We start from the raw sequence: 15,153 nt of genomic DNA on the forward strand, positions 1-15,153 counted from the left end.
CTCAACAGAAATGCTCAAAACAATGAAAACATTGGACAGGAGGAAGAGCGCTGCCGGGTGGGCAGGCAGGTGTCTTGCTCGGCTGTGGCTTGGGGGGCACTTTTTTCAGTGCCATTGTAACTTTGAACAGTCACTAAGCGAACTGTTGTAAGTTGAGGACTATCTGTACTTCATCACTTTTTCCTTTTTTGGGGGGGGGGTCATCAAGTTTTTGACACCTTGCTAGGCGACTGGTGGTACTTGGATGTTGCCATATCCTAAAAGTGGCACAATGGGTGAAAAGGTTGAAAAGCCCTGCCCTAGGGAGGGGATCTTATTTTGATGGCCATGTGGCTTGCAGAGTTTCCATTTCAAAACATCCAGAAATAACAACAGTCACCCACCCCCCTGTGGTTATTGGTCAGCCAGGTTATTCAATATCCTGACCTTCTGAACATAAACAGAAACACCAAGAAAACCAGGAATGGTTCAAAGTCCTCAGGGCTGGGAACGGTGATCTGTCAAGTGCTACCTGTACTTTTCAGACAACAAATATTTTCAGGGTTTCCAGCTGTCAAGGAACAGAGACTTGTGGATCTGTAATACGGCAGAGTTTCTGCAGCACTTCTTTGCTTCTTTTTCATGGCCCTGTTTTTCAGACATCAGCAGCTTTAGACAAAGCAAGAGGGAGGGAGGGAGAAGGGGAGAGACACAGAAAGGAAGAGGGAGGGAGGGAGGGAGGGAGGAAGGGAGAGAGAGAAAAGGAGGGAGGGAGGGGGGAGAGAGGGAGGGGATTTTCTCCTAAGCCCATGGTGGCAAACCTATGGCATGCGTGCCACAGGTGCCACACAGAGCCCTCTCTGTGGGCGCACGCACCGTCGTTCCAGTCCTAGGCCTTCAGCTGGGTTTTATAAAGCCTTTTCGCTTTAGGCCTCCGCTTCCGCGTGCAAAAAAAAAAGGTTCAATCAATCAATTTCAACTTCTCACGGGGAAAAAAAAAGATCTCGCAAAGTTGGAATTGATTGAACTTTTTAGTCCACCCAGTCTGCCGTTACCACTGTAGCCACGCCCACCCAATGAGCCACTCCCAGCCAACGGGCCACACCCACCCAATTGGCCGTGCCCACCTGGCACCCGACAATGAATAAGTGGGTTTTGGGTTGCAGTTTGGGCACTCGGTCTCTAAAAGGTTCACCATCACATTATCTCTAGGCTAGGCCAGCAAGAAATGCACGTTGATTCTGGTTTTCCATTCGAATCATGTATCATTTCTGGAAAATGAAGACATTTAACGATGGATTTGTCAGCCTGTGAAAGTCTAAGGAAATATATTTTTACATTACCAGATTTTTTAAAAAATCTAGTTCCTCTGACATAAGTTGTTGACTAATCCATGTATCTATGCTTTAACACAGCAGCAAAAGGAAACCTTAGATTTCTCCTACCCCAAGATAATTTTTAATACCATTTATTCAGAATAAACTGAATTTACACAATATGATAAACAACTGAAGCTACTGAGGACTGCAAACAACTGTATCTGGCTTAACGCAATGTGACTTAATGCAATGTGTGGCAACTATTCCAGTTTATTCAATAAAATATGAGAAAACCACTGCATGTATCTTAATGTGATGCTTTTATCAATAAATTATGCTAATTGGACATCAAACCACCATGTCTTCTTCAATAAATTATGATCACAAGAAACCATGAGGGCTCTAAACCAGGGCTTTTCAACTAGTGGTACGGGTACCACCTGTGGTACATTGGCACCTGGCAGGTGGTACACGACCATCCTAGAAAAGTGGTAGCAGGGGAGGGGAATGAGCTGAACCGGTAGCAGCACCACACAAGCCTGAGCGAGAGATGGCTGGAGCTGCAGGGATGTCAGGGCTCAGTAGAAGGACCAGGATCAGCGCTTCTTTGGGGCTGTCAGGGCTCAGTGGAAGCCCAGAAGAAGCGCCAATCAGCTGGAATGTTGCAGCATCCCCAGGGTCTTGTGATTTACATTCAGATGCTTGGCAACTGATTCATATTTATGATGGTCACAGTGTCCCAGAGTCATGTGAAGTGACCAAAACCTCCTGCAACCAACCAGCAGACAGGGGAATAAAAACCAAACACACCCCCAACCTCGCTGCCAATCCTCAACAGAAATGCTCACAACAATGAAACCCTCGGACAGGAGGAAGAGCACCGCTGGGTAGGCAGGCAAGTGTCTTGCTCGGCTGTGGCTTGAGGGACACTTCTTTCAGTGCCATTGTAACTTCGAACAGTCACTAAGCGAACTTTTCTCCAAAGCACCAGAAGGCAAGACAAGAAACAGTGGAGGGAAACTAATCAAAGGAGAGAAGCAACCTGGAATTAAGGAGAAGCTTCTTAACAGTGAGGACAATTAACCAGTGGAACAGCTTTGCCTTCAGAGGTTGTGGGTGCTCCAACACTGGAGGTTTTTAAGAAGAGACTAGACCACGGGTAGGCAACCTCGGCTCTTTTACGACTTGTGGACTTCAACTCCCAGAATTCCTGAGTCAGCACAGCTGATTCAGGAATTCTGGGAGTTGAAGTCCATGAGTCGTAAAAGAGCCGAGGTTGCCTACCCATGGACCAGACAGCCACTTGTCTGACATGGTATATATGGGGGAGTCTCCTGCTTGAGCAGGGGGCTGGATCTGAGGTCCCTTCCAGCTCTATTTTGATTGAGAGTTTTATGTTAACAGAGTGTGGGAAGTCACACCCCAGAAAAAGGCAGAAAAGCATGCCCAGTTTTCTTAATAGCCCCAAGTCTCCCTCCCACAAGCAGAAACCAGCTCTGTAGAAATGCTGATGTAAATAATCCAGGAAGGTCGGAGGCCCGCAGCTAGAAGCTTAGGAAGACATAGACACCTAAAATCGACATACCTCACCCAAACTCTAAGGACATAATAGGATTAACCCACAGATGCCAAAGGGCACACTCAGAATCAGGTCAAAGTTCATGCCACAGGAACAACTCGAAAACGAAGGCTCCAGAGGGTATAAAAACCCACTCCCTACGTGTGCTCTCTCTCTTTTCTTGCAGATCCATCTTTCTGTCTGGCTCTCCTCTTCAATAAACTGCAACCTTCTTTCTAAAGCAGTCGCCATGTTGTTTATTCCTGGCTTGGACTGAACCATGATGAAGACATTTTCCTTCAAGGAGAGTAAAGTCATCTTTGAATCCTGCTTTCTGCCCTCAGTCAAAGGCAACTATTCTGGCTTCACACGCACAGTCACAAAATTACAACTCTGGGGAGGAGTTGCAGCCATAATAAGAGAAATGAAAAAACAGAAAAGTCTTTTAATAAATTCGATCAACAGATTCTTTCCCGATGTAGCCTCCTCCAGCCATGTTTTCAACTAAAGCTCATTTGACTTTCTAGCTAGCCTAGCTCTTTCTATGACTACATTACCACCCTGAACAATTCAACCCTGTGTAATAATCTTCCAGTGGATGTGATGAAAGCCATGATCAGTTAAAAAATATATATATTTTTGGTTTTATTTTTGTTGCATGCTAGCCCATTCCTTGTCAATGCACAGCAGGGGGAAGTCTGCTGAGGAATTCTGGGAGTTGAAGTCCACACTTCTTAACACGGCCAAGGTTGAGAAACACAGGGATAGCCCAACATTGGCTAGGATTTCAAGTGGTCTCCCTCCCCGGTTCTTTGCCAAGTCCAACCTCGCTTAGCTTTTTTTCGACATTGAGGAGGTCTCGATTGCCCCAGACTGCACGTTTGCAACACTGCACTTCCCCGTAACCGTTGCAACCCTTTTGGTTGCAACTCCTGCAGCTATAATGTACCCACGATCTCCCGGCCAAAGGAGCTTCCTCTTTCTCTGTTCAAAGCAAAATAATAATAAGAATCCGGATTGAGAATAATAAGGGATTGCATTTTCAGGGATTGCGGGGGAGGGGGGGTGAAAGAGAGAGGGAGGCACCCTCCCGCTTGCAGTTTCCTCCCCCTTTTGCAGGAAGTGACACACGTTCGCAACCGGGTCAGCTGGGATTCCGCTTTCCTCGCCCACCCCTCGCAACCTCGCAAAGCCTGGGCTCTCAGGCGGGCGCATGGGATTCCTGCAATGGGAAGGTGGAGGCTGTTGTGGCGGTCTTGGGGCTGCAGCAGGAGCAATCTCTCGGCACCGACGGTCAGTAAAATGCTCTCCCTACCGCCGCCCCTTCCCTTTGTTGTTGTTGTTGGTTTGTTTTTTTTTGCAAAACGCCGAAGTGTGCAAAAAGTTAAGGCGGGGTTGTTTTGCAACAATTGCCTCCATGCACGGCTAGCTCCCAAGCCTGCGGACGTGCAGAAGGCAATGCTTGCCAATGGAGGCGGAGAGGTGTGGATCCTACGATTGCGGGAGGTGGTGGTGGGGGGGGAAAGAGGGAGGGAGAGTAGGGCGTGTGAAAGGGTTGAAAGGGGAACAGGGAGTTGCACGCAAACCCTCCCGTAAAGCGATCCCGTGCAAATGCAGCCAGGATCGCGTGCAGGTGGGTTTTTTTGCGGGCGGCGAAGCCAGCAGCCCCGTTTCGCTTTTGCTAAGCGCGAACCTCCGAGGATCCAGATGGCCAGGACGCTGGCTTTGTCCGTAGCATGGGAAAGAAAAGCGTTGCCTTTCTCTCCCCCCACCCCCAAACTTCACTGAGGTGATGGTAGCTCCCGTTTTATACACTTTTATAAAATTAAGCGCGTTTGATGCCAGAAACGTCCTCCGATTCCAGTAGAGGATCCTTTGGTTTCGCCGCGAAGGTTTTATCTTTTCGCTTTTTTTCCGCAGTGTGGATTATTTCTACATAGAATATAATATATATATATATATCGCCGTGCCCTCCTGCTGTATTCAATCGTGGGTTAGATATCTTTCGGGAAGCAAATCCAACCCGTTTAAATACAGGCTTGCTGCCGGAGATCAGTCTAGGAAGAGACCTGCTGAAAAACGAATGCGGGCGGGCATAAAGAGTCAGAAAAATCAGCATAAAACTACCACGGTTTGGTAAAAGACTTGTTAGCTTTCCTGAACAGAGCTGCCTCTTTCTGTTCTTTCGACATTCACCCATCATCAGCCTTTGGCTCTTGTTCATTCCAATTTCCCACTTATAACGAAACCACATCTAGCTAAATAAGCAACGATACCCACCCCGGTTTGTGTGTGGGATGCGGACAGGTGACAAAGAGACTACTAGGTTTTGGTGGGTAGGTGGGATGGAGAAGGCTGCTTCTCTGAAGTCTTCGAAACTCTAGTTGTTTCTGGTCGTTGAGAATCGGGAAATGTACAACTTTAATATATGTAAGATACAATCAGTGCTTTTTTTGTAAAAGAAAAAGGTGCCGGAACTCACACATTTCATACAACCCGCCTTACCTACCCTACAAGGTTCCATCCAAAAAAGGTGCCGGAACTCCGTTCTGAGTGTTCTGTGAGAAAAAAAGCCCTGGATACAATAGATACTCTAGATACAATATATGTAATTTATCTCCTATTTCTAAGAGATAATCTCTCCGCCTCTTGTGTACAAACAACTTGAGGATCTTTCCCCCACATTAAGAAGAGGAAAACATATAATAGGCGTCAAAAGTTTTAGTGAAGGGACTGTTGAAGTCTCTCTAAGCCATGGTTTTAACCATGATTTATTAAACTCGATCTAGTCCAAACATTATGCTGAGTCATTAGCCACCCATTAATGAGAAATTCTCTCACTTAAGAGGAGCCAAATTCTAGTTTAAAAAAGTTTATTGAGGAAATACAGGAACAAGGAAAAAGATGGTTATACAAAACTCCCAATAAAATCAATATGATCTGTTTAAATAAACATATTTTTTTTTACCTCCTTGAGTAAGATGTTGGATTCCAATACGTGTTGGAGGTTCATTGATCAGAATATAGTTTGAGAGATGTCATCAGGGCCTTCTGGTTGGATGTTGACAGGCAGGGACGTTTGTCTTTCCTTGTTCTTCCCTGCAGTGCTTCTCTGTTTTACATAAAGTGGAAGGTAGATCAGAGCCAACCTCTCTGGGCAGAGTGACTTTTATTTTGTCCAATCAAAGCCAGTCCTTTTTGTCTGATGTCTTAAATCTAGCTAGCAAATCAGAAATTACCTAATGGTTAGACCCACCTTCATAGCAAGGTAGAATATAAAGATTGTATAGTTTAGTGTTTAGTAGTTGTGTTACATCAATAGAAATTTCATTTGAGCAAACAAAGTCTGGATCCCGTTTATTTGCACCTGACCTTAGTGCATGACTAATTTATTACAGGTATATTGGGCAGTTAAGATAGCATAATATCGATGCCTAAAGAGTTCAAACAGTTACATGTTAAAAATTACGATTGTTTCCCTTACTCCCTGCAGAGGAGCCATTATTCTTTCCAAAGCTTTTGTGACTTTTCTTACATCATTATCCTCTGGGAAATTCTAGTTAGGATACAGATGTTCAATGGGGAGATACATCTCCAAACACTAGATCAACCTTGAATCCTGTCCATTTCATCAAGATGGCTCTACATCATGGGCCTTATTTAATGATACCTCTTTCTCTAAGCCTGTTTTATACCCTGCCCTTCAGTGGTAGCTCAGAGCAAGGCAGATGGTGCAATCATTGAGAAGAGCAACAAAGATGATCAGGAGGCTAAACCATATAAGGAACGGTTGCTGGACTTGGGTATGGCTACATTAATGAAGGGAAGGACTAGGGGTGACATGATAGCAGTGTTCCAATGCCACAAAGAAGAGGGGAGACAATCTATTCTTCAGAGCACCTGAAGATAGGAGAAAAAGCAATGGATGGAAACTAATCAAGGAGAGAAGCAACCTAGAACTAAGGAGAAATTTCCTGACAGAACAATTAATCAGTGGAACTACCTGCCTCCAGAAGTTGTGAATGCTCCAACACTGGATGTTTTTAAGAAGAGATTCGACAAACATGTGTCTGAAATGGTATTGGGTTTCCTGCCTGGGCAGAGGGTTGAATTAGAAGATCTCCAAGGTCCCTTCCAGCTCCTGTTCTGTTCTGTTCTGTTCTGTTCTGTTCTGTTCTGTCCTGTCCTGTCCTGTCCTATCCTATCCTATTCGAAAAGGCACAAGACAAGAATGTCCACTATTCCCACTGCTATTTATCTTAACTTTGGAAGTTTTAAATAGAAACATTTGGCAAGATCCAGAAATTAAAGGATTGAAAATAAAAGGTGAAACCTATAAATTGCAAGCATTTGCAGATGATTTGGTATTCATTGAGGAACCTTTAGGGACGATTCCTAAACTGTTGGAAAAGATAGAACAATTTGGAGAGATAGCAGGACTAAAGATAAGTAGAGGGAAAAAAAGCAAAGGGATAGTTAAAAATCTTACAGATAAACAAAAAAAAAAGCAAAAGAAGATAACTATATTAAATTGTTAAATCAAATAAAGCTTGATTTGGAAAAATGGAATCCCATCCCATCCCATCTCATCTCTGGTCAATGGTGAGGGGTATGAGAGTTGTAGACAGAAAATATCGGGAAGGGACCAGAGGGAGAGAGCATAGAGAATGACCTTGAAGGACAGAAGCGTTGAGCAGCTTGTTGTTGTTAGCTGCGAAGTCGTGTCCGACCCATTGCGACCCCATGGACAACGTTCCTCCAGGCCTTCCTGTCCTCTACCATCTTCTGGAGTCCATTTAAGCTCACGCCTACTGCTTCAATGACTCCATCCAGCCACCTCATTCTCTGTCGTCCTCTTCTTCTATTGCCCTCAATCTTTCCCAGCATTAGGCTCTTCTCCAGTGAGTCCTTCCTTCTCATTAGGTGGCCAAAGTATTTGAGTTTTAGCTTCAGGATCTGGCCTTCTAAAGAGCAGTCAGGGTTGATCTCCTCTAGGACTGACCGGTTTGATCGCCTTGCAGTCCAAGGGACTCGCAGGAGTCTTCTCCAGCACCATACTTCAAAGGCCTCAATTCTTTGGCGCTCAGCCTTTTTTATGGTCCAGCTTTCACTGCCATACATTGCAACTGGGAAGACCATAGCCTTGACTATACGCTCTTTTGTTGACAGGAATGTAAGATGAGTAAACATTTCAGAGAAGCTCCTCCCAGGTTTACATGAAGATAAAGTGAGGGGCATGGAAGCAGATTGAGACTTGGAAGATTCTGTTATTACAGCTATTATAATAAATGTATTCTGATCTACATGGCTAGTATAGGAGATGATGAACCTGAGCCCAAGGGTGGGTTCAAATACATCATCAGTTTGGTGTCTCTATGCCCCTGTAAGAGACCTAAGTGCAGCCCCCCCCCACCCTTGAAGTCCATTGACTCTTAACCTGGTGCCAATTTGCCTTGTCTATTAGTAGTTCAGAATCTTGAGTACTGGTAGCATGAAATAAACTTGTTGTATTTTTGAACTCTATTCTGGCTCCTGACTTCTTGCACCTGAGAATGGCATCAGTTTCTTAACCTGGTCTACCTGGTTGGGCTGACACTAGGTTGCCTGCACGAATGGGTGCAAGATAGTCTATACAGGTAGTCCTTGACTTATGACCATAACCGAGCCTGCAATTTTGGTCATAAGTTGTGATGATCATGGAGCAGATCACCGCATGACTGTTTTACAACCTTTCATGTGGCAGTTTTAGCGACAATTTTGCAACCTTTTTGTGTGTGGGGGGGGCAGTCATTCAGTGAACGCCACGGTCGTTAAGCAAATCCATTATTTGCTATATGCCAGAAAACATAAACACCAGTTTCCAGCAAAAAAAATAATAAAATAAAATAAAATGAGGTCACATGACTGCAGGACACTGCAAACAGCAGGAAATGTGGGCCAGTGGCCCATCATTTGAATTTTGGTGACTATGGGTACGCTGCGATGGTCATAAGTATAAAATAAGATTATAAGTCATTTTTTTTAAAAAAAAATCAAAGGGTCACTAAAGGAATGGTTGTAAGTCAAGGACTATCTGTATTGAGTTTTGTGAGTATGGACTGATGGGTTATTAGGAGAACCCAGCTCCAAGGAAGACAAAGTGTTGCTTAAGCAAATATGCCAAATATGCCTTGCCTCCTTTTGACTTTCCAGGTACTCCACTACCGAAATGCCTCCTCCCTTGCCCTCCCCCGCCAGCCTGTGCCATCGCTGGCTCAAACCATGAGCCAGTACCTGCACTCTCTGGAGCCCCTGGTGAGCCCCCAAGACCTGGAGCAGACACGGCAGCTGGTGGCAGCCTTTGAGGCCCCAGGCGGAGAAGGCGAGAGGCTGCAGGTGCGGCTGAAATGCAGAGCGGCCCGCATGGAGAACTGGGTAAGGAAGGGGACTCTAGAGGAAAGTGGGAAAACTATGGCGCCCTAGGGGCACAATGGGTAGAATGCAGTATTACAGGCCAACTTTGCTCACAGTCTGGAGTTCGATCCTGACCGAGCTCAAGGCTTGACTCAGCCTTCCATCCTTCCGAGGTTGGCAAAATGAGGAGCCAGATTGTTGGGGGGTAACATGCTGACATTGTAAGCTGCCCAGAGAGCGTTGTAAATCACTACAGGGGCAGTATAAAAATCTTATTGCTGTTGCTGTGTTTCTAGGGATTCCTATCCAGTTATTGTTCCTATGGCACTGTCAGAAGGTGGCAAATTCTGATTCCTGGAGAGTAATTGAATGGTGGTGGTCCAACGTCTGCTCCCATTTTGCTTTCCTGAGAATGACTCCTTTCTCCCACTTGGTGCCCACCAGATGTATTGCAACCAGCCCCTCCCTCCCCCCAAATTCTACAACCTGTGAACTAGATATTCCCAAAGGAGCCACAAATGTTAAATCAAGAAAAAAAAATCCAAACTTGCAGTTCTGCATTGATAAGGAAGTTTCAAGCCAGCATTGCAGGTCCAGCCATCCACTAACACCCCTTTCCTGTTTTTTGTGACACTGAAACCCGCAAATAATTCTGGGTTTTATGTTGGTGGCTTTGTTTCTCGTTAAGCCTTCACTTAAAAATTAATGCTTCTGTCTCTCCAGTAATGTCACCATGTCATCAAAATAGCTTTGCGGCCTTGATGCCCCGATTGGTTTGTGTTTTTTAAGTGCAATTCTTTATCTCCAAAAAAAAGTGTCCCCTCCATGCAAAAATCTTAAGGATTTCAACATTCATAGTAATGGGAAAAGTGGTGAGGGAACTACTGGGCACTACTACCCCTAGTTGCTTATTTGATGGTATGGGAACTAAAGAGCTCTACACCTGTCTTGTCACAGAAATGAATCACCAAGTGGATGCCAAGTTCATAACGATCAATATAGGGTCTACTTATGAGCATTCGCTGGGGGCAAGAGGAGGACAGATAAAATGGATGTGACAGTGTCATTGTGCAAAGTTACAACTCACATACTTGCACCAGATGTTGGACCTCAGGTACACAGTGGCAGTGTTTGCACAATGATTCACTGCATGTGCATCACAGTCTAGGAATCATTGTAGTTTGCAGTAGATTCTGTTGGGTCTTCTCACAGTAGCGGGTGAGCTCCAGATGTAGTGGATCCATTTCTGCACATCTGGGGGACACTTAAGCAGGGGAAGGCTGCCATATCAATTTACTACTAAAACTCTTGTGTCTGTTTGATTGTTTGTGACCTTCAATTGTGCATAATGGTGTATCATAGGGCGACATTTTTTGAACCCAAACACCTCAAATGGGCTAACTTACAAAATGCACTCAAAATCCAGGACCCATGATTCCCTTGAATCCTAGGCCCTGGATTTGGGGTACATTTTGTAAGATAGTGATTAGGGATTGAACTTTGGCAAAGTTGTGGCTGCCTCAGTGCGGCCACTCTGTCCCGCCACCATAGTAAGCTGCAGTCATGCGATTGTCATTTTCAGTGCTCCCTGCCAAATTCCCACAAGGAAAGTCAATGGGGAAGCCAGAAGGAAGTCCAAAGTTTATTTATTAAATTTATATGCCACCCATCTCTCTGTTGAACCACTCTGGGTGGCTTGCAATATCATAAAACAGCGATCTAAAACCATTAGAACAGACATGTCAAACACAAGGCCCGGGGGCTGGATCTGGCCCGCGAAGTGGTTTCATGTGGTCCGCGAAGCCATCCTGGAAACAGTGAGGGAACGGCCCCCATTGCCTTGGCCCTGGCCCAGAGACCCTCCTTCTGCCAGAGACCCTCAGATCTGTCCCACTCCTGCCCAGGCCCCCATAGGCACCCTTGATGCGAACGATGTAGAGCTGGCCACGCCCACCCAGTAGGCCATACACACTCTAGCCACGCCTACCCAGTAGGCCACGCCCACCCTGGCCATACCCACCTGGCCCCCTGAGGGCAACCGCCATGCTGATGTGGCCCTCAATGAAATTGAGTTTGACACCCCTGCATTAGAACATTAAAACATTAAAAACATTGAATTTTAAAAGCTACTCCAACTCCCACTGCTTTTTTACTTAGCTTTGGTCATTCTGTTTCTCTGTTGAAATAAGGAAATATCTCTGAAACAATGACCCAGCGGGTCACGGGTTGTCTAGTTTAAATTAGACAATTGAACTTCTAAACCCTTCCAAGTAGGCAAACAACCAAACATGATAGTCTTAGACTTTGTCTTCAGTGCTCACCACACAGTGTTCTTGTCATTGTTATTTTAATGACCCTTGCATCAGTGGGGAGCTGATAATTAATAGTTTGGAGGAAAATGCTAAAGCTGCCTCTGCTTTGGTCCACTGAAGCTAGACTTTCCTTTCCGGGAGAAAGTAGAATGTTCAATCCGCGCTTGACCGACTTTATGAATTATCCCGGCTGGATGTGGCACAAATGCAAAAAAAAATCAGCTGATGCAATTTATATAACTTCTTTTTGGTGCTGCATAAAATTTATTTATTTTTTACCCAAAGCATGGCAAGTTTCCCACCCTCTCTCTTGGACTTTACAAATATAAATTCCTTGGAGCAGAAAACTTGTACTCTAGGTAAAACAGCTCTATGTATCGCTTGAAAAATTTTCACATATTTTAAATTTCTTGTTGCTCTGTATGCTTGTTGCTTTTTTTATTTACTAACAGCATTTATTGGCTGCCCCCATCTGGCCAGTTAAGGGCAGTGTACATCAGCAAGGATTGTATATCAGAGGAAGTATGGAAGCGGAGCAGGAGCAGATTGCAACCTCAGTTGCGTGTTGCATCCTGATGCAGCTGATTCTGTAATCAATTCTATAATTCTGATCAATTCTATAATCTGGGTTTGTGTGACAGATTATCATGACAGATGTACCTTCACTATGACTTCTAACAGTTTCCTATGCATCCAATTGACACTTCTCCTTCCCCACACATTCTGAAGATATTCTAACCTTACCTAATTCATCATAGATCAGAGATTGGTGGATTCAGACAGCCTATTTGGAGAATCACCTTCCCCTGGTTGTTCACTCAAGCCCAGCTGTTGTCCTACCCAAGCAGGATTTCAGTGACTGGAGAGGACAATTGAGGTGAGACATCCGGATGAGATTTTTTAAAAAAATGACTCCTTGGGTCAAGGAGTGGAGGTATCATGGTTGTTGAGAGGGAATGATGAAGACAGTGATTGAATTGATACGTGGGGTTCAAGCATGGGTTAACCAACATTTTTAGAATAAACCATAATTTGCTAAATTTCATTTAACATGCTGAACATAAACCATGTTTTACATATTACAGTGCCTGGTCTTTCAGAATATGTTAGCCCACAAACAAGACATGGTGATATTTTAGAATGTATTAACCTAGTTTTAAGATTTCCAGAACTACCTTATTTTATGGCCCGGGGCTAACATGGCTTGGATTTAGCTTAACCAAATGAGACAGTCAGGTATCCAAATAATGGTTGATGGTTGAACGTGTTGCGAAAACGTAACCAGCTGTGGCTCCTATCACTCCACTTGCAGTAGCTTAACATCTCAAGATAAGGTTGCGAATTGAGGTTTTTTGTTTTTTGTTTTTAAAAAGAAAGTGGGATGGTTTCAAGAATACAGATGGGAGCTACCTGCTCTGTGTCATCATTAAAATGAAAAGTGATCAAAGAAAGGACTGAGGAAGACATTCATAACTCCCCAGGGACATCAAGGCATCTGCCTCTGAGGCCCTCAAAGGATAGGGTTGAATTGTAGGCCCTAATCCCTGAAACAGGTCCTCATTATTGCGCAGCACCCAAAATTTATGTTGCTAAGTGAGGCATTTGCTAAGCAAATTTTGCGCCATTTTTTTTACTTTTCTTGCCACAGTTGTTAAAATGAATCCCTGCAGTTAAAGTGAATCCCTCCTTTGAGGGCCTCAGAGGGTAGTAACACGTTTGTGAAGTGGATCTGGCTTCCCCACTGACTTTCCTTGTTCAAAAGGTCGCAGAAGGGGATCACGTGACCCCGAGACGCTGCAACTGTCATAAATATGAGTCAGTTGCCAAGCATCTGACTTTTGATCATGGGACCATGGGGATGCTGCAACGGTCATAAGTGTGAACAACAGTAAATAGAACAGTTTTTTTTCAGTGCCGTTGTAACTTTGAATGGTCACTAAGTGAACTGTTGTAAGTCGTAGACTGTCTGTACTGCAGCCTAGAGGCTGAACCAGCACTGGCAAAATACCAGCAGCAATCATAACACAGACAATAGGTCTGTAGTGTGTACTAAACACAACTGCTTTGAAGCCAGGAGCATTGTTTGAAGAACTCTTTATCCCAAGATACACATCGAGCTGAGTCTGGTGTAAAATGAAGTGTAATTAAAATTTGTGTGGGTGCCCAGTCAAACAGAGATCAACGTCACATAAATACACCTATGGCTGGCAGCCACTGGAAAGGGGTGTGACCTAATGAGTATCCTTAACTAGATTGTGTGAGAGGAAGAAGTGTGGGGGTATAGCTCAGCGGTAGAGCATTTGACTGCAGATCAAGAGGTCCCTGGTTCAAGTCCGGGTGCCCCCTTATTTTAGGGGGGGGGGAAGTAGTGTTTTATTTTCTGTTTCACCAGAATGAGTGGAAAATAAATATTCAGACAGTTTCCCCAGACTAAGGTCTTGATTTGACATTCTTAGTTATTTATTTATTTATTTATTTATTTATTTAGTTACATTTATATACCGCCCTATTCCCTGAGGACTCAGGGCGGTTTACAGGAAATTAAAAAATCCACCATACAAAAGTTAAAAAAAACCAAATTAAAAAATATTAAATTGACCCTGTATACTTAAAACCCCAATTAAAAATTTATTGGGGTTAGACGGTGGTTGGTTCTTGCCAACCATTCTCAGCTACACCTCCTTCTGGGGAAAGAAGGATATGTTTCCAATTTGAACTATTTGGATATGAGGATTGGTAGTTGGTAAAACCTGGAGGACTTTAAACATCAGGGAATGAGGTGTGAAATATATTTTCCCATCCAGACCGAGAAGCAAAAGGGGCCTTTTTCATTTTTAAAAGAAACCGGCCCTTCATGTATACAGGTAGCCCTCGACTTACAACCAGTTGAGCTCAAAATTTCCATTGCTAAGCAAGAAGGTTGTGAAGTGAGCTTTGCCCCATTTTATGACCTTTCTGGCCACAGTTCTCAAGTTAAGTCACCGCAGTTCTTAAGGTAGTCACATGGTGGTTTAGTGAATCTGGCTTTCCCCTTGACTTTGCTTGTCGGAAGATCGCAAAAGGTGATCACGTGACTCCGGGACGGGGCAACCGTCACAAATATTTTGATCATGTGACCGCAGGGATGCTACAATGGTCATAAGTGTGAAAAATGGTCACAAGTCACCATTTTCGGTGCCGTTGTAACTTCGAACGCTCACTAAATGAATAAATGTAAGCCGAAGACTACCTGTACTAGATTGGGTGGGGTAGGCAGTCTTCCATTTTAACCGGCCTGGGTCTCTGACCAGAATTCACCTTGACGTCTCCAAGGGAGAAAGGAAATTGACGCTAAATTAGAAGAGGCAGCCTGAAAATCCCTCCTGATCAGGGCAAGAGCCTGGATTTCCCCCCAGTTCTAAATGAGGAGATGAAAGGTTGGCTTGCCTTCTCAATTTTGAAAAGATTTCGACCCCTTGGTTCTCACCAGTCCTTTGTCCAGAGAAGCGGGAGACCTGGGAAATGTTTTGAGCTTCGGGAGAAGCTGGAGAAAGTTGTTAGAGGATGAACATAAGCAGGCAAGGTGTTTTCCATCCCCTTTTGGGCATCATCA

At 44.4% G+C, this 15,153-nt stretch overlaps 1 protein-coding gene across 1 annotated transcript in view; it reads left to right on the plus strand.

Moving 5' to 3' along the window:
• Positions 1-3,959: 3,959 nt before the first annotated feature.
• Positions 3,960-15,153, plus strand: part of LOC308661141 (carnitine O-acetyltransferase-like) — a 45,236-nt gene continuing 34,042 nt past the window's right edge. Inside the window, exons 1-3 of the mRNA XM_081315932.1 lie at positions 3,960-4,149; positions 9,049-9,270; positions 12,320-12,438. Coding sequence (XP_081172058.1) covers positions 4,084-4,149; positions 9,049-9,270; positions 12,320-12,438 — 407 coding nt within the window. The 5' untranslated portion in view covers positions 3,960-4,083. The remainder of the gene's footprint in view (positions 4,150-9,048; positions 9,271-12,319; positions 12,439-15,153) is intronic.

The sequence above is a fragment of the Vipera berus genome (assembly GCF_964194415.1).
Source record: "Vipera berus genome assembly, chromosome: 2".
NCBI lineage: Eukaryota > Metazoa > Chordata > Lepidosauria > Squamata > Viperidae > Vipera > Vipera berus.